The sequence below is a fragment of the Hyaena hyaena genome, unplaced genomic scaffold, assembly GCF_003009895.1.
Source record: "Hyaena hyaena isolate Hyena2069 unplaced genomic scaffold, ASM300989v1 scaffold_992, whole genome shotgun sequence".
Lineage (NCBI taxonomy): Eukaryota > Metazoa > Chordata > Mammalia > Carnivora > Hyaenidae > Hyaena > Hyaena hyaena.
This window is the reverse complement of record NW_024081625.1, coordinates 623,764-641,490: the sequence shown is the minus strand read 5'-3', so window position 1 is coordinate 641,490 and position 17,727 is coordinate 623,764. Positions and strand designations below refer to the sequence as shown.

The 17,727-nt window shown below is 44.5% G+C and overlaps 1 protein-coding gene across 3 annotated transcripts in view; it reads left to right on the top strand.

Moving 5' to 3' along the window:
- The window catches only part of TMCO3 (transmembrane and coiled-coil domains 3), a 50,805-nt gene that overhangs the window by 521 nt on the left and 32,557 nt on the right, over positions 1-17,727 (top strand). For 2 of the 3 annotated variants that reach the window (XM_039221615.1, XM_039221613.1), the window contains exons 2-6: positions 2,817-2,938; positions 8,871-9,394; positions 12,512-12,688; positions 14,178-14,369; positions 15,249-15,377. In XM_039221615.1, coding sequence (XP_039077546.1) covers positions 8,951-9,394; positions 12,512-12,688; positions 14,178-14,369; positions 15,249-15,377 — 942 coding nt within the window. In that variant the 5' untranslated portion in view covers positions 2,817-2,938; positions 8,871-8,950. The remainder of the gene's footprint in view (positions 1-2,816; positions 2,939-8,870; positions 9,395-12,511; positions 12,689-14,177; positions 14,370-15,248; positions 15,378-17,727) is intronic. The other variant, XM_039221614.1, reaches the window with a different exon arrangement.

The window sequence follows — 17,727 nt, the reverse complement described above, 5'->3', positions numbered from 1 at the left end:
CCGGCCCCTCAGTTCCTGAGCCTCGCTCTCCGTTTCTCCTCCTGCGTGTCTGCGTGGTGCGTGGAGGAAGACCGTTTCTAAAGACGGGTCCTGGCAGGCGTCCTGGAGGGCCGTGAGCGGGACGTGGTGGGGCGTATGGCGTCTTGTACCAGCGTGACTTAAAGCTTATGGGTAAAACTGGGGAGGCTGCTAAAGTAAACAGATAAACACCCGTGTCCGTTCATGGGTTCCCCAAGCAGAGTCTATACAGTTCTTACTGGGGTAGCTGCTCTAGTTGCTGGGAGGCACAGGTCCTGCCACCGCTGTACCTCCCCGCCAGCCCTCGCCTCCTGGGAGCGGGAGGTGAGACCCACTGAGGGCTGGATTTCAGAGGCCAGCTCATCTTCCCAGCCACATAAGCTGGGAGGTGCCAGTGCGGATCAGCTGACTCCTCCCCAGTGGTGTGAGGGTGCCAGCCAGTGCTCCCCTACACCAGTCCCCTTTTAGTCTTGGCCTGCGTTCCTGGTTCTAGAGAAAGAGCAAGTGCAGGTAGCTGACCTCTGACCTTCTTCACAGGCTCAGCCTTGGGGTTCTTTTTGGATCTTGCTTGATAGCACCTGAGTGAACATAAACAGGGGTTGAACACCCTTTGGGAAAGTGGTTAGGCTCCGATCACATGTTGTTAGATCATATAATTATTTAGGTATAAGGTAGTTCTTCCTTTTCCTTTTTAGACATTTTTCTGATCATTCTTTGGATCAGAGTCTCTTCCTGGTTTTTTCCTCTTAATATCAGGTTTTAAAAACATAGTACATCAATGGTTGGATTACTTAACAGAATACATGGTTTTTGTAGTTCAGTTAACATTAGTACTTTAAAGCTTCTAATATCCATAAGAATTTTCCTTCTGTCTCTTTTCTCTCTCCCTTTCGTAACTCATTCTCTCTTTTTCTAATTAGATATGAATCTGGAAGTTGTATTTATAAGATTATAAGTGCTTTATCTTTTCGGAATTATGCTTTTATCATTTAATTTGTTCACATTTAAAATATGGTTTTTGAAATCCACATCGAGATAACACCAGCATTCTACACAGAGCTAGGACAAACAAGCCTAAAATTTGTATGGAACCTGAAAAGACCCCAAATAGCCAAAGCGATCTTGAAAAAGAAAACCAAAGCTAGGGGCATCACAATCTAGAACTTCAAGCTATATCACAAAGCTGTAATCATCAAGACATTATGGTACCGGCACAAAAACAGACACTTAGATCAATGGAACAGAATGGAGAACCCAGAAATGGACCCACAAACATATGGCCAACTAGTCTTTGACAAAGCAGGAAAGAATATCCAATGGAAGAAAGACAGTCTCTTCAGCAAATGGTGCTGGGAACACTGGACAGCGACATGCAGACGAGTGAATCTGGACCGCTTTCTTACACCTTATACAAAAATAAACTCAAAATGGATGAAAGACCTAAACATAAGACAGGAAGCCATCAAAATCCTTGAGGAGGAAGCAGGCAAAAACGCTTTGACCTGGGCCACAACAGCTTCTTATTTGACATGTCTCCAGAGGCAAGGGATACAAAAGCAAAAATGAACTATTGGGACCTCATCAAAATAGAGAGCTTCTGTACAAGTGAAGTAAACCATCAGCAAAACTAAAAGGCAACTGATGGAGTGAGAGAAGATATTTGCAAACGACATAGTAGATAAAGGGTTAGTATCCAAAATCCATAAGGAACTCACCAAACTCCACACCTAAAAAACAAATAACCCAGTGAAGAAATGGGCAAAAGACACAAACAGACATTTCTCCAAAGAAGACATCCAGATGGCCAGCTGACACATGAAAAAATGCTCAACATCAGGGAAATACAAATCAGAACCACAATAAGATACCACCTCACTCCAGTCAGAATGGCTGATATTAACAACTCAGGAAACACCAGATGTTCACGAGGATGTGGAGAAATAGGAACCCTCTTGCACTGCTGGTGGGAATGCAAACTGGTGCAGCCACTCTGAAAAGCAGTATGGAGGTGCCTCAAAACATTAAAAATAGTATCCTACAACCCAGCAATTGCACTACTAGGTATTTATCCAGGGGATACAGGTGCGCTGTTTTGAAGGGGCACGTGCTCCCCAGTGTTTATAGCAACGCTATCAATAATAGCCAAAGTATGGAAAGAGTCCAAATGTCCATCAACAGACGAATGGATAAAGAAGGGTTACACACACACACACACACACACACGGAGTATTACCTGGCAATCAAAAAGAATGAAATCTTGCCATTTGCAACAACGTGGATGGAGCTGGAGGGTATTATGCTAAGTGAAATGAGTCAGTCAGAGAAAGACACATACCCTATGTCTTGACTCATATGAGGACTTTAGGATGCAAAAAAGATGACCGTAAGGGAAGGAAAGCAAAAATAATATAAAAACAGGGAGGGCGACAAAACCTAAGAGATTCTTAAATACAGAAAGCAGAGGGTTGCGGGAGGGGTTGTGGGAGGGGGGATGGGCCATATGGGTGAGGAACACCTGAAATCATTGTTGCACTATATACTAACTTGGGTGTGAATTAAAAAATAAGTTATTAGAAAATAAAGTAAAAGATGGTGTTTAAGTTAAATACTCCACATGTTAGATCGAAGTAGGTTATTTCCATTGGGGAGTTTGCTTCCTAAGACCTTTCCACGAGCACCTCTTTTGTTTCCTGTTCATTTACCGTGTTGTACTGAATCTGGAAGTGCTGCTGGTATCACAAAGAAATCCTAACTTTACACCGTTTCCTATAACTCCCCCTTATATTTTTCTTTTTCAGAACAAGCTCAGTAACCAGTATTGGACTCCTTACCGTTGTTCCTGCCACACCCACACTGCTTGCTCTGTGCTTGCACTGCTTGCTCCCCCACACACAGCCCCAGGCACTGCATTTGGTACCAGGTCAGCACTGCATGCGGAGGGCCTGGTGCGTGGGGGCGGGGATCCTCCTAAAGGGCTGAGTTGGAGCCTGGCTGGTCGGGCCGCTGCCCCACAGACGGCGGCTGCTGTCCTAGTGGCGTGAGGAAACTTGATTCTTTCTCAGCAGTTTGATCCAGAAAATTGGAGACAGTGGGTCTGGAAGGTCCAGAGGAAGAGAGGGGATGGGGGCTCCGTGGCTGCATGTGAGGAGAAGGCTGGGAGGCAGAGCCAGGAGGTTTTCGAATTGTGGCCCTTGGTGGAAAACTCCCCCTCCCCACTGTGTCCCCAGGGACTTCAGTGACCCCAGGGCTCTCGGGTTCTGTGGGCCTTAATAACAGGGTGTAAGGAGACGGTCCCTTTGCATACCCTGTGGTCCTCATAGTGCTCAGAGGTAGAGGCCCGTGGGAGAAAGCTTTACGTGGGTGACTGTGCTCTGAGAAAGGCCAGTCAGACTGCGTTATCTTGCTTTACTCTTGAGTGTTTTATCCAATATATGACCTGTGACATTTCTGAATTACTAAACTTTTTTTAATAGAATAAGAGTAATGTGAATTCTGTATAATATGACGAGGAGTTAAAATATTGAAAGTTTTTTGGGGCTCCTGGGTGGCTTAGTCAGTTAGGCATTTGATTTTGGCCAGGTCATGATCTCACCACTCTGTGCTGACAGCTCAGAGCCTGGAGCCTGCTTTCAATTCTGTGCCTCCCTCTCTCTCTGCCTCTCTCCCACTCAGGTGCTTTCTCTTTCTCTCAAAAATAATTAAATGTTAAAAAAATTTTTTTTGTAAGTATTGGAAGTTTTTTCACTGGGCTTAATGGTGAACCCATTTGCCTTTTGTTCTAAATTACTTAAGACATTTATTAAATATTTTTCTTCTTAAGTAATCTCATCAATTTTAAGTAAATTTTGGGAATCCTGTTCTGCTTTTCTCAAAGTAAGCAAAACCTGTTAGAAATTTGGCAAAGCAGGGTGCCTTGGTGGCTCAGCTGGTTCAGCCTCCCGGCTCTTGATTTTGGCTCAGGTCGTAATGTCATGGTTGTGAGACTGAGCCCTCATGTTGGGCTCTGCACTGGGCATGAAACCTGCTTAAGATTCTCTCTCTCCCTCTGCCCTCCCTGTTCACATTGTCTCCAAAAAAGAAAAAAAAGAAACTTGGCAAAGCTGTGGAGATATATTTTATTTTTTTTGTTTAAATGTTCATTGTTGTGGGTCTGAGGGGCAGAGAGAGAAGGAGACAGAGGACCTGAAGTGGGCTCTGGGCTGTTGGCACGGAGCCTGATGTGGGACTTAAATTCACGACTGGAAGATCATGACCTGAGCTGGTCAGATGCTCAACTGAGCCTCCCAGGCGCTCCCATGACATGTTATAATTCATGCTGAAATACGTGTAAACAGAAACTTTGGGGATGGTTGTATTCCAAGTACTGGTTCTGTTGTGGCTCTAATGAAAAGTAACATTGGGTTTTACTGTAGCAGAGACATCTTGAAAACCTTTGGCTCTAGTTTAGGGCATTTCCTAGTTTAAAATAGAAGAAACGTCAGTTTAGTGAGAAATAGTAAGCATTTGTGTTGAATTTTTAAAACTTTATTTTGAGATGATTATAGATTTGTATACAGTTATAAGAAATAATACAGAGAAATTCTATAGATCCTTCACCCAGATTGCCCCAGTTGTAGCTCCTGATAAAAAATAGAGTCTAAGCAGAAGATTGCATTGATTTGAACCATGCATCTTACTCAGATGGCACGTTTTACACGCACTCGTGTGTGTGTTCAGATCTGCCATTCTGTCACTTGTTGATTCCTGTGGCCACTAACACTGTCAAGACACACGCCATTTCCATCCCACTCTTTGCCCTCCATCTCTGCGGTTTGTCATTGAACACTGCTGTATAAGTGGAATTGTAGGGTGTGTGTGATAGGCTCTCCTCGCAGTCTTGAGGTCCACCCAGGTTGTATGAGTGAATCAAAGTATAGACATTCTAAGAATTTGTTGTAAAAATACAATAAATCCAAAGTGTCTTTTTTATAATTAAAAACAATAATAACAAAATAACACTAGAGCTAAAAATGTTTATTCACTCAAGAAAAAGTAGGCCACAATTTATTAGTTCATAGGATTTGGTAGCCAAGTTTGAAGGTAAGATGAAATGAATTTATGAAAAAGTGATTCATATTTTCAGAGTCTATAAATAATTTCAGTGTCACATCTACATGTCCATGATTTAAGTTTATTTTATTGGAAATATTAGTATGACCACAATTAAAATTCTCAGGAATTTCTCATAAAAATTAATAGTTCCTCATGTGTCAACGGGTGGAATTATGACTATTTGATTTCAGGAATTTGTTTAAGGAAAGAACCGGATATGAATGAAGGGGTGTTTGTTGTTCACACACAGACTGTGTGGTGGGTTATTTGTCTGAAGTTTGAAACTCACAAAGAATCATTTTTTGAGATCTTTTAGGAAAAATGGGAAACGTTAACAAAGCATCAGAAATTTGTCTTGGGTCTGAGAATACTAAAAAAGCATGTACGTCTCAACATTTAATTCTTTCTCTTCCCTGAAACAATACAAGTTCAGCAGGAAATGAGTCATTAAAATAACAGGTTAGCTATCTTGCTAGGTATTGCTATGATTAAGTAATCATTTGTTTATTTTTAAGGTGGTAACATTTACTTAAAGTTGTATTAAAGCTGTAACAAATGGGCACTGGGGTGGGGCGGCCATTGGACTCTTGATTTCCACTTAGGTCATGATCTTGAGATATGTGGTATCAAGCCCCTGCCTCTGCACTGACAGCATAGAGCCTGCTTGGGATTGTTTCCTTCCGTCTGTCTCTGCCCCTTCTGCCTCCCCTACTCCATGTGCATGTTCTGCACTCTCTAAATAAACGTTAAAAAAAAATTGTAAAGTTGGGTAATTTAGACAGCACATTCTCGTTTATCCTAACTACGTAGGGGGAAAAGTGAACTATTGTAGCTAAGTGAATTCTCTGTGACATTACAAACCGATGTATCGAAAAATGTATTGATATTGAACAGTTTCCTGACTTTATAACCAGAATATTGAGGTAGAATGTAGTTTTTTCTTGGTGACTTTTGATGGGCAGGTTTCCCTGCTGTCTGCCAGTAGTGGTATTTTTGGCGTCTACGGAAGGGCGTAGTTTAGCCCTCACCAGACTCCCTGGGCTGCTGGTCTTTGCGGGGTTCTTGTGCTAATTTTTCAGAAGCTCTGTTTTGTCTCCACTTCCTCCTGGCTGTCATTTTTGGTTTGGTCAGAATTTTCTGTCTCAGTATGTCACACTCTTCTTTTTTCTACGTTGGGTCTGCTTTGCCTGGGAAACCAGAATAAACTTGTTAGAATAGGGATTACTAGTAAAACTGAGGTATAGATACTTGTTTTAGTAAACAAGTCCCCTGGGAGGGGAAATACTGGTACATTTGACATGATAATCCATGGGATGCTCCAATTAATTTTTAGTTTATATTAATATTTTGTTTTCTTTAATATTTTTAACATTTATTTATTTTTGAGAGAGAGAGAGAAGAAGAGAGAGAGCACGTGTGCGCTCATGCGAACAAGTGGAGGAAGGACAGAAGGAGGGGGAGGCACAGAATCCAAAGCAGGCTCCAACCTCTGAGCTGTCAGCACAGAGCCCAACGCGAGGCTTGAACCCACGAACCATGAAATCATGACCTGAGCCAAAGTCGGATGGATACTCAACTGACTGAGCCACCCAGGCGCTCCTAATATTTTGTTTTCTTTAAACTCTAAGTCTTGTGTAAATGGGAGGTTTTTTCTTTTTTTTAACGTTTATTTTGGAGAAAGAGCACACAGGAGAGCACATGAGAGGGGGTGGAAAGAATCCCAGACAGGCTCAGCACTGTCAGCGCAGAGCCCAGCTTAGGAGCTCGAACCCACGGACCGTGAGATCATGACCTGAGCTGAAATCAGTCAGTTGCTTAACTAACTGAGCCATGGTATGTGGGGTTTTTTTTGTAATTTTTTTACTTATTTTTGAGAGAGAGATAGAGACAGCATGAGGAGGGGAGGGTCAGAGAGAGAGGGAGACACAGAATCTGAAACAGGCTCCAGGCTCTTAGCTAGCTGTCAGCACAGAGCCCTATGCAGGGCTCGAACCCACTAACTGTGAGATCAGGACCTGAGCCGAAGTCTGACGCTTAGCCAACTGAGCCACCCAGGCACCCTTGTTTTTTTCTTTTTTGACGTAACTGCTTGTGCCCAGTGATCTAGTTGCCAGGCTCACTGGTTGCTTTTTAGGGTGTGTCTTTCTTGCCAGTCTTGTGTTTATTAGCTCTTCCTTCTTTGCTATGTGTTTCCCTACCTTTGGGGTCATTCCTTCGTGGTGATCTTGCTACCACAGCTTGTACCTGTTCCTTGATCACTCTCTCATCTGGAAGACACAGCCCTGCCCTCTGAGTGTCATCTGGATACCACAGCCGCAGCACCCCTGCTGCCTGCACCGAAGCCTTCACCCCGTCACGGTCAGGGTCCTGTCTGTGCTTCACTTGCAAGGATAGTTGTACAGGTGTTTGGGTTCTTCCTACAGAGAGGAAGAGAGAGAGGCTGAATTTGGACGATTAAAAATGTTTGAACATTTAGGGGCGCCTGGGTGGCTTAGTCGGTTAAACGTCCGACTTTCGCTTAGGTCATGATCTTGCGGTTCGTGGGTTCGAGCCCCGCGTCGGGCTCTGTGCTGACTGCCAGCTCGGAGCCTGGATTCTCTTTCAGTCTGTGACTCCCTCTTTCTCTGACCCTCCCCTGCTCACGCTGTCTCTCTCTCTCTCTCCTAGAAATAAATAAAAATATTTAAAAAAAAAAATGTTTGAACATTTAATAAACCCTAGTGATCCAGACATTGTTGCGTTTTGTGATTTTCTTCTTCTGTGTTTGACATCTTATTAGCATTAAACTGTGACTTTGGAAATTTGGCAGAATTCCAAATGATTTTGGAAAGAAAACGGTACAGTAGAGTAAGCTAGTAGCAGCTCAGATGGTTTTACTCAGAAATGATGTGGAGTGTGTTTCCTCCAGGTGGTTCACTGATCTGTGATAGGGGAGTTGATAGTATTTTCTGGCCTTTAATACATGGACCCTCTGTTTCTTTCTTTTTTTTTTTTTTTTAATTTTTTTTTTTTTTTTTAAAGTGAGAGCTTGAGCAGGGGAGAGGACCAGAGAGAGAATCGTAAGCAGGCTCCACACTCAGCATGGAGCCCATCGCAGGGCTCAATCCCTTGACTCTGGGATCATGACCTGAGCCGAATTCAAGAGTTGGATGCATAACCGACTGAGCCACCCAGACGCCCCTAATACATGGATTCCTTAAGTAGATTGGTTTTTGTCTTTGGCGCACAGTAGATTTAACACATACATGAAGCTGAGTTTTCTTTTTAAAAAAATGTCTTTATTTATTTACTTTTTTTTTTTTAAATGTTTTATTTATTTCTAGGAGAGAGAGAGAGAGAGAGAGAGAGAGAGACGGCGTGAGTGGGGGAGGGTCAGAGAGAGAGGGAGTCACAGACCGAAGCAGGCTCCAGGCTCTGAGCTGGCAGTCAGCACAGAGCCCGATGCGGGGCTCAGACCCACGAACCGTGAGATCATGACCCAGGCGAAAGTTGGACGCTTAACTAACTAAGCCACCCAGGCGCCCCAAAAAATGTCTTTAAATTTGATTTAACCTTTGGTCTCTTTACCAGGCCTTATACTTTAACATTTAGTATTTGATTTAAATCCAGGTGTAAGAAATGGTTCAGGTATTAATGTTTATCTAGGAAAAATAACATCTTCGAAAAAGTGATATTTTCTGAATGTAATTATTTAATACTTTAACTCTGATTTCAATGGTAGTGAATCATTGTTCAACTCTGTGTGACAATCTTTTTTTCAGCTGAAAATGTGTGTCTAAAATGCAAGCTCAGCTGAGCAGACACCTTAGGACAGCCTTGCCCTGTCGTCTAAAATTGGATCATGAAGGTATTGGAAAAAAATTACTTCTGGATGTTGCTTCCACTTCTTCGCTTGATAGCAGATGCTGCGGAACATGAAGAGGTGGCAAAACATGCCATCAAATTACACCGAGGCAGAGGCGCAGCCATCACTCAGAGGAAGCAGTGGGTCCTCGATGGTTGCAGGAAGCTCTCCGGGCTTCTTCGCCAAAAGACTGTGGTTCTTAACAAACTGAAAAGTGCCATCAGAGCGGTAGAAAAAGACGTTAGCCTGTCAGATGAAGAGAAACTGTTTCAGGTGCACACATTTGAAATTTTCCAAAAAGAGCTGAATGAAAGTGAAAATTCAGTGTTCCAGGCCATCTACGGACTGCAGAGAGCCCTGCAGGGAGATTACAGAGATGTAGTGAACATGAAGGAGAGCAGCAGGCAGCGCCTGGAGGCCCTGCGAGAGGCTGCAATAAAGGTCAGTCCCGCCCCACTCTGTGCCCAGGAGCAGGTCAAGTAGAGGTCAAGGGAGAAGGTGGCTGGTGCTGAGGCCGCAGGTATAGTCCGTTGGGCACCTGTTCTCATCAGCGCACACCAGATTTCCCTTCCTCATCTGAGCGCAGTTACTAGTCATCGCTTTTGCTACTACATTTCATTCACATCAACTTCTTAGAAAAGCTAATGCTTTTCTGTGTTGTGGAAATCACAGGGTAATTATAATAGTTACTCAAGTTATCCCAGTAAACTGATGTATATGAATCAGTTTATCAGTATCATATACATATGATGTATATGTATGTGGTAAGTATACCTGTAACTGCAACCAACATTTTGAGTTTCTGACAAGAATTCCTTTTAGTGTTGGGGCGCCTGGGTGGCTTAGTCGGTTAAGCGTCCGACTTTCACTTAGGTCATGATCTCGCGGTTCGTGGGTTCGAGCCCCGCGTCGGGCTCTGTGCTGACTGCCAGCTCAGAGCCTGGAGCCTGTTTCAGTCTGTGACTCCCTCTCTCTCTGACCCTCCCCTGCTCACGCTGTCTCTCCCTCTATCTCCTAGAAATAAATAAAATATATAAAAAAAAAAAAAAAAAAAAGAATTCCTTTTAGTGTGAAGGTTGGCTGTCTTTAATATCCATCTACTGAAAACAAAAATACTAAAATTAGTCTTAAATATATACTTTTGAAATGAGGATTTTGATGAAATATGCTTTTAAAATGAGATGAAACTATTACTGTATCAGATGTGATATTATTTATATGCTTATTTTTTTTTAATGTTTATTTTTGAGAGAGAGACCGAGCATGAGTGGTGGAGGGGCAGGGAGAGAGAGGGAGACACAGAATCCAAAGCAGGCTCCAGGCTCTGAGCTGTCAGCACAGAGCCCAACACAGGGCCCTAACTCACAAACTGTGAGATTGTGACCTGAGCTGAAATTGGACGCTTAATAGACTGAGCCACAGTTTTTATATGTTTTTTTTAAGCCATCCTTTATACCATTTATTACGTGCCAGGCACTTTACACACTACTTTTCCTAGGCTTATGGTGGGGTATGTCCCACCGGTCACAAGTCGAAAATATAGCAAGTCAGAAATGCATTTAATGCATCTAACTACCCACCATCACAGCTTAGCATGGTTCACTTTAAACTTGCTCAGAACACTTAATGTTAGCCTACAGTTGGGCAAAATTATCTAACAAGAAACTTATTTTATAGTAAAGTGCTGAATATCTCATGTAATGTTATTACACATACAATACATGTAAGGTATTGAATTCTATACTGAAAGTGAAAACAGCGTGCTTGTCATTGTATCCACGGTTTACCATGTGATCACCCATCGGGAGCCATGGCTCTGTGCCATGATCCCACTGCCTGTGATTAGCCCAGAAAAAGATCAAATCAAAATTCTAAGTGTGGTTTGTACTGAATGTGTATCTCTTGCACACCATCGTGAAGTCAAAAAGTCTTAAGTCAAACCATCTTAAGTTGGGGACCATCTGTATATAAAATATTTCATCTTCATGGAAAACTTGTGGCATTGTCACACAGCTTAAAAGTAAAGAAAACACAGACATTAACTTTTTATTTTCAACCAAAGTATGGTATATTTGGTAGAAACAATGTAATGGGGTAAAGTCAGGGTTTTGGCCACTCTGATTCATCAGTATTCCTATCACATGTGTGTAATTGTATGTTGGAAACAGGCCTGGATGCTCTCATCTGAAGAGATGTTACTGCCTTAGCAGATCTTTTGGACAGTTGAGACATTAAAATTCTTTGGTTTTATTATTTTTTAAATTTTTATTAAGGTTTTATTTATTTCGAGAGAGAGAGAGAAAGTATGAAAGTGGAGGGGCAGAGAGAGGGAGAGAGAGAATCCTAAGCAGGCTCCATGCTGTGAGCATGGAGCCCAGTTTGGGGCTAAAACTCATAAACCACGTGACCTAAGCTGAAACTGAGAGTTGGACACTTAACCAACTGACCACCCCAGGTTCCCCTAAACTCCTTGGCTTAAAATTTTTTAAAAATGTTTATTTATTTTTGAGGGGGAGAGAGAGAAAAAAATGAGAACGAGAACTAGCAGGGGAGGAGCAGAGAAAGAGACAGAGAATCCAAAGCAGGCTTCAGGCTGAGCTGTCAACACAGAGCCTGACATGGGACTCAAACTCATGAACCGTGAGATTGTGACCTGAGCCAAAGTTGGCCACTTAACCGGCTGAGCCACCCAGGTGTCCCTAAACTCCTTGGTTTTAAAGAAGGGCACGTAGTGGTATTGATTTGAAGTAGTTTTACTGTAAAATAGAGAACTAACATCCGTCGAGTGATGTTGATCCAAATATATGCTTTCTACATACGGTTTTGGCCTCACGTCTCAGACAGTCCAGGTGCTGGGAGTTCGCAGCTGTGAGCAAGGGGTGGGATGGTGTTGCCTAGAGAGCAGCCCGCCGGACAGCCACACTTCTCCTCGGGGCCTCCTTGCTGCTGCTCTGTTCTGGCTGTGCCCCAGGCCTTTGAAGTTTGAGTATATACTTTAATAGTGAGGATGTCGATTTCATCGACAGCTTGAATTTAAATATGACAGTATAAAACACAATAGTATTGTTGACACCATCCGTTAGTTTTCCAAGTAAAGCTGGCAGATTCTTTTGGAACAATTTCCCCTTTGTAACTTGGAATTTGTGTGTATTCTGCTTAGAAATTTTTAGCTCAATAATCAAGTGTCACACATGTTTATTTAGAGTACATCTGGACCTCCACACGTAGTAGGCATGATATCTGGAAGGATATCCATCCTTCCAGGGAGGATTTTGTATGCATAGATGACCTTTAGAGTTTATCGACAGTAGTAGATTACATTTGATGATGTGTGCGTGCAGATAGCGTTCCCTAAACATTTTGCTCAGCTCCGTCATGTTTGAGTGGTACAGAACACGTGACCTTCCCTCACTGGCTGGAGCTAGCGGGACACGTTTGTAAACCTGTGTGCCCGCGAGAGCACGTGGGCCGGCACGGTCGGGCCGGGCACCTGAATGGAAGTCCTGGCGTGGCCTGTGTCTTAATAAACCACACACCTCATTTCTCACCAATAAACAGGAAGAGACAGAATACGTGGAACTTCTGGCAGCGGAAAAACACCAGGCTGAAGCCCTGAGAAATACGCACCGAAACAAAAGCTTGTCCGTGCTTGACGAGATCCTGGAAGATGTAAGAAAGGCAGCCGATCGTCTAGAGGAAGAAATAGAAGAACATGCTTTCGATGACAATAAATCCGTAAGTAGCGTTCCAGAACAATTTCCCTTTGCTTGGGCTGCTTACTGAGAGAAAAATGGTTAAATTTGTTGGGCCTCTGTTTTTAGTGTGAACCGAAGATGGAGATAAAACCAAACTCTCTCGTATCCCAGAGAACTTGGTTGGGTTACGCGCAAGAGCTCTAGACGTCCGTCGTTTTGCCTCACGTTTCTGTCAGCGCCCCACCGGGGGCTCATGTCTGTGCCCCACGTCTGTGTTGCGGTGGATTGGGACTCTGGTCTCAGGAGAGCTTGCCCCGGGACACTCAGGTTTCGGTGCTGATCTGCCCAGGGAGCCACACAACCCTTAGAGGAATTGTATCCGAGGCAGGCTCTCAGACTGCTCACTGCTGTGACTTGTTTAGATTCTCAGGGAAAAATGAGATTGATGTCAGAAACCGATCATGACCCTGAGAAGGGTCAGAAAAAATGCGATAATTCGAGCAGATGTGAACCCAGTCTGGGCCACATGAGCACCGAGTAAGGCTGTTCTGAGTGGGCCCGCGGCGGCAGGGGAGAACGCAGGAGTGTCCTTTTGAAGGAATGTACCCTTTCTTCGCTGCTCACCAAGCGCTTCAGAGTCAGGGTGTCAGGCTTTGGCCGCCACACGCTCTTCCAGCTCAGCTCTGCCGCCATCAGCGCAGGGTCACTGCAGGCCTCACAGGCGAGGGTTCGGCCCAGGACCGCCCCCACCACCGCAGACACCGATGATGGGTTCCCGTGTTTCACCTTGGAGGGTCCCATGACCCTGTCCTCAGGCTAGCAGAACCCAGAAAGACTGTTTGCCAGGTGACCAGGTCATTGTGAAGGATACAGTCAGAAACAGCCAAGCAGAAGTGGCGAAGGCGTGCGGAGGGAGCTCCCGTGTCCTCTCTGGGCCCGCTGCCCTCCCGGCTGCGCACGCCCGTGTGTCTGCGGCCCGGAAGCTCTCTGCACCCAATGCTCTAAGGGTTTCACGGGAGCCACATCGTGTGGGCTTGTCGTTAACTTCACCTCCGGCCCCTCCCTGCCCGGAGGTCACGTGCTTGCTTTCTCTGGTGGCCAGCCCCATCCTATGGTCATCTAGTGGCTTCCTAAAAGTCACCTCCCTGGCAAGAGCTCAGGAGAGGCTGCAAAGGGAATGTAGGTATTCCCATCGCCCTTACACTTAGGAAGCCCACACTGGCTGTGGGAGCTGCGGGCCAGGAAGGGGGTGAAGACCAGATGTGTGTTTCTTGTTACAAATTATACCCTAAATCATTCAAGTAGGTGTCTGGACGTAGTAGAAATCCTGAACGCTTCCGTTCTCAACTCACTGTTTTAACTGAAGAAGCTTTCCCAATTTAAGCTAATGAATATTTATGGACTTGCCATCATCCTTGACGGAGTACTAGAAATACTCCTATCACTCTTCTGTACAGAATTTATGCTCTAAAAATTGAACTTGAAAACATTTCATGGGTTTTAATAACGTATATTGGTTATTTTTACAGGTGAAAGGGGTCAATTTTGAGGCAGTTCTCAGAGTGGAGGAGGAGGAGGGCAATTCCAAGCAAAACCTCACAAAGCGGGAAGTCGAGGACGATTTGGGCCTCAGCATGCTGATCGACTCCCAGAACAACCGGTATATCCTCACCAAACCCAGAGACGCGACCATTCCAAGGGCAGACCACCACTTCCTGAAGGTAGTCCGTCGTCTTGCACCCCTCTGAAAATCCCCACTCCCTCCTTGCCATTTCCGGGTGTTAACGTGAAGTAAGTTTGAGCTTAATTTTCTGAGCCTCATATTAGGGTGCACGACCTTCCTCTCAACAGTGAGATTCTACTAGAACTTCCTGTATTTTCTGTGACTTGAAACGTTTTCTCTTAATTTTTAATTTTTCCCCAAAAGAATAAGGCACTTTAATATTTAGAATGAAAATTAATTTTGCTTTTGAGAATTTGGAAGCCTCTTTGAAGTCCGGAGTCACTACAGTGGGCTCAGGCTTTGTCACTAAAATGGGACATCTGATGAGGAGAAGCTTTGGTCAGGGGATCGTCTGTGTAGACGTGGGCACAGGATGAGATCTGGCTTCTCCAGAGGTGACTGGCATTCCGGACCAAGTTGGCCGCATGTCTGCGCCCTCTGAGGAGGCAAGTCTAGTAAAAAGATGTGAAGTTACGTAAAGATTTGCAGTCGACAGTGTTCTGGTTGGAGATCCCCGCTTGGGTTTGGACAGAGCGGGTGACAGCTGTGGGAGTGGCCGCTGCGGCCCGCTCGGAAGGCCAGGGGGTCTGGGCGTGCACCGCCAGCGCGCTGGCAGCGCTGCTGAAGCCAGAACTCGTGCTGCTCTCATGCGGGGGCAGCGCAGGCTGAGAGCACGGACGCTCTCGGTGGCCGGTTACCGTGCCAGTGCACCCAGGGCAGGGACATCAGCCTAGGGGTCGCCTTCCTTTCTTAGGATCAAAATGGACACTGGGAGGGGCATTGTCTGCAGAACGTCTGCTTTCTTCAGTAACCAACCCTTTTCTTGCCAACTGCTACCTTAAATTTTTGTGATTCTTACTGGTTTATTCTCCATCAGGACATTGTTACCATAGGAACGCTGTCTTTGCCTTGCGGCTGGCTCTGCACGGCTGTTGGGTTGCCCACAATGTTTGGTTATATCGTTTGTGGCGTCCTTCTGGGGCCTTCAGGACTAAACAGTATTAAGGTAAGAGTAAAATTGAACTGTTTTAGTATCTGTTTAACAGGATGTTAAAGAAACACTCACGGATATTGAAAAGTTTTGAACTTGAATTAATAAAGATAGCATTTCCTTATAAACCATATTAAAGAAGATGTTCTTTAAAGTTTCATAAGAAATTCCTAAATCCTAAGAAAGTCATTTTGTTTGTTAACGAATGAATGACTTAACTAGAGAAAAAAATCCCATTTGTCTTTTTTTTTTTAATTTGAAAAGTTTTTTTAATACTTTTTTTTTTGAGAGAGAGTGTGTGAGCAGGGGAGGGGTAGGGAGAGGGGGAGACACAGAATCAGAAGCAGGCCCCAGGCTCTGAGCTGTCAGCACAGTTTTAAAATTCTATTTCCAGTAATATGATGGATTATATTATTCAGACACTGAAAGCAACTAAAAATGCTGGGTTAAATGTATAATATACAAATTTTTAAAACATTGAAAAGCTGGTAAAGTAGTGGGGGATTTCCAAGCCTAAATGTAGGGTGTGAAAACCCCAGGAGATAGTGAGTGCTGAGACGGTTTGCTGAACAGATGGAAGTGACCCTCATCCTGTATCAATGGCACTTGGTGGCAATAAGGAACAGTTCCAAAGCTTCTGTGGGCTCCAGAACACGTCGTGTAACTATGCACAATTCAGACGAAATGGAGAGAGATTGGCGAGAATGGGTGTCTGTCCAGCACAGAAGGAGTGGTGCAGGCGCTGGGGAGCCTGCACAGGCTCCTGGCACTTCCTAGTTCGGTAGAACAGAAGCACACAGACGGGGGCAGGTGTGCGCACTCTGCTTAAAGTCTCACCCCCTGCCAACGGGCTCACCTTGCACCAGGAAAACATCATCGTCCCTTGCTAATCTCAACAGCAGCTTCAACGCAGGGGCTCCCGGCTGAGAGCCCTGGACCTTAGTGAACAGGGGACCACTGACCGACCCGGGGGATGCTCTCGTGGGCTGGGCTCAACCTGGCGGGGTGGCCTCCGGGACAAACTGTTTTAATTCAATTTTCTAAATAGGTAATCTCCATATGATTGAGAACAAAACGGTGTAAGTACAATTTTAAGTTGTAGGTGGACAATCTGTCCTGTGCTGTCCCATCCCTCCCTTTCCACAGTGTTAACAATAGCAGATACAAACTTATTTTCCTTTTTTCTTCAGAGCAAAGGTTGCTTATAAGCCAAGAATTAAGGCTGAATAATAATAAAGGAGACTGAGTAAGGTAATAAATATAACCAGAGGCTACTAACATTACAGTTCCTAACGGATACGCTATATCTTGGTAAATAATGTAATTACGGTAACGAGGTGAAGACCCAAGAGCATATGAGCCAAAATGGGAGGTGGTAAGTGGAGGAAGTGTGACTGTTCCGGAGTACTTCTCTTTTCCTAGGACGAAGTTAACAGGCTTCTACTGAAAAGTACAGGTTTAAGTATGTTACTTGGAAGTCATCAGTTACAGCCTCATTTTAAAAATGGAAGAAAAATAAAAGCAGGAGGTACGGAAGCCAGGAGGCAAAGGAGAAAAAGAAATCTAATCTGTTATCACAGTGAATATAAGTGGAATGAACTTGCCTATTGAAAGATACAGGTTTATGGGGCGCCTGGGTGGCTTAGTAGGTTAAGCGTCCGACTTTCGCTTAGGTCATGATCTCGCGGTTGGTGGGTTTGAGCCCCGCGTCGGGCTCTGTGCTGACTGCCAGCTCAGAGCCTGGAGCCTGTTTCAGCCTGTGACTCTCTCTCTCTCTCTGACCCTCCCCTGCTCACGATGTCTCTCTCTCTCTCTCCTAGAAATAAATAAAACATAAAAATTAAAAAAAAAAAAAAAGAAAGATACGGGTTTACAGATGATGTCAGGAAAAAAATATACAATAAGCAAAGTTCAAGGAGAATAAAATCAGTAAGGGAGGAGGGAGATCCCAGTAAACAGAGGGCTGCGTGTGCCCTGTCGGGGTCCGGCAGGGTGCACGCGCGTCCCTGCACAGCAGGGTGGGGCCTGCACACGTGGAGACCTGCCTGCTCTCCTTTCAGACACTCAGTCTGTGGTTCAGTGGAAACCATATGTATAAATAATACAGGGAGTGCCGAGTGTAACTGGAGAGACCGCATTCTCTGGTGTAACGCAAGAGCATAAAAAGGTAAGTAGCAAGTAAAGGATCAGTACAAACATGGAACACACGAACACTGTATATCAAAACCTGTGGGGATGTGGCCACATTCGGTTCCCAGGACAAAAGTCTGTACACATAATCACGTGCAGGCCCGCCCCGGCAGACCCAACGGAAAGTGGGACATCTTGATGAAAACGTCCATCTCCGGTTCAGTGCCCTCCCCAT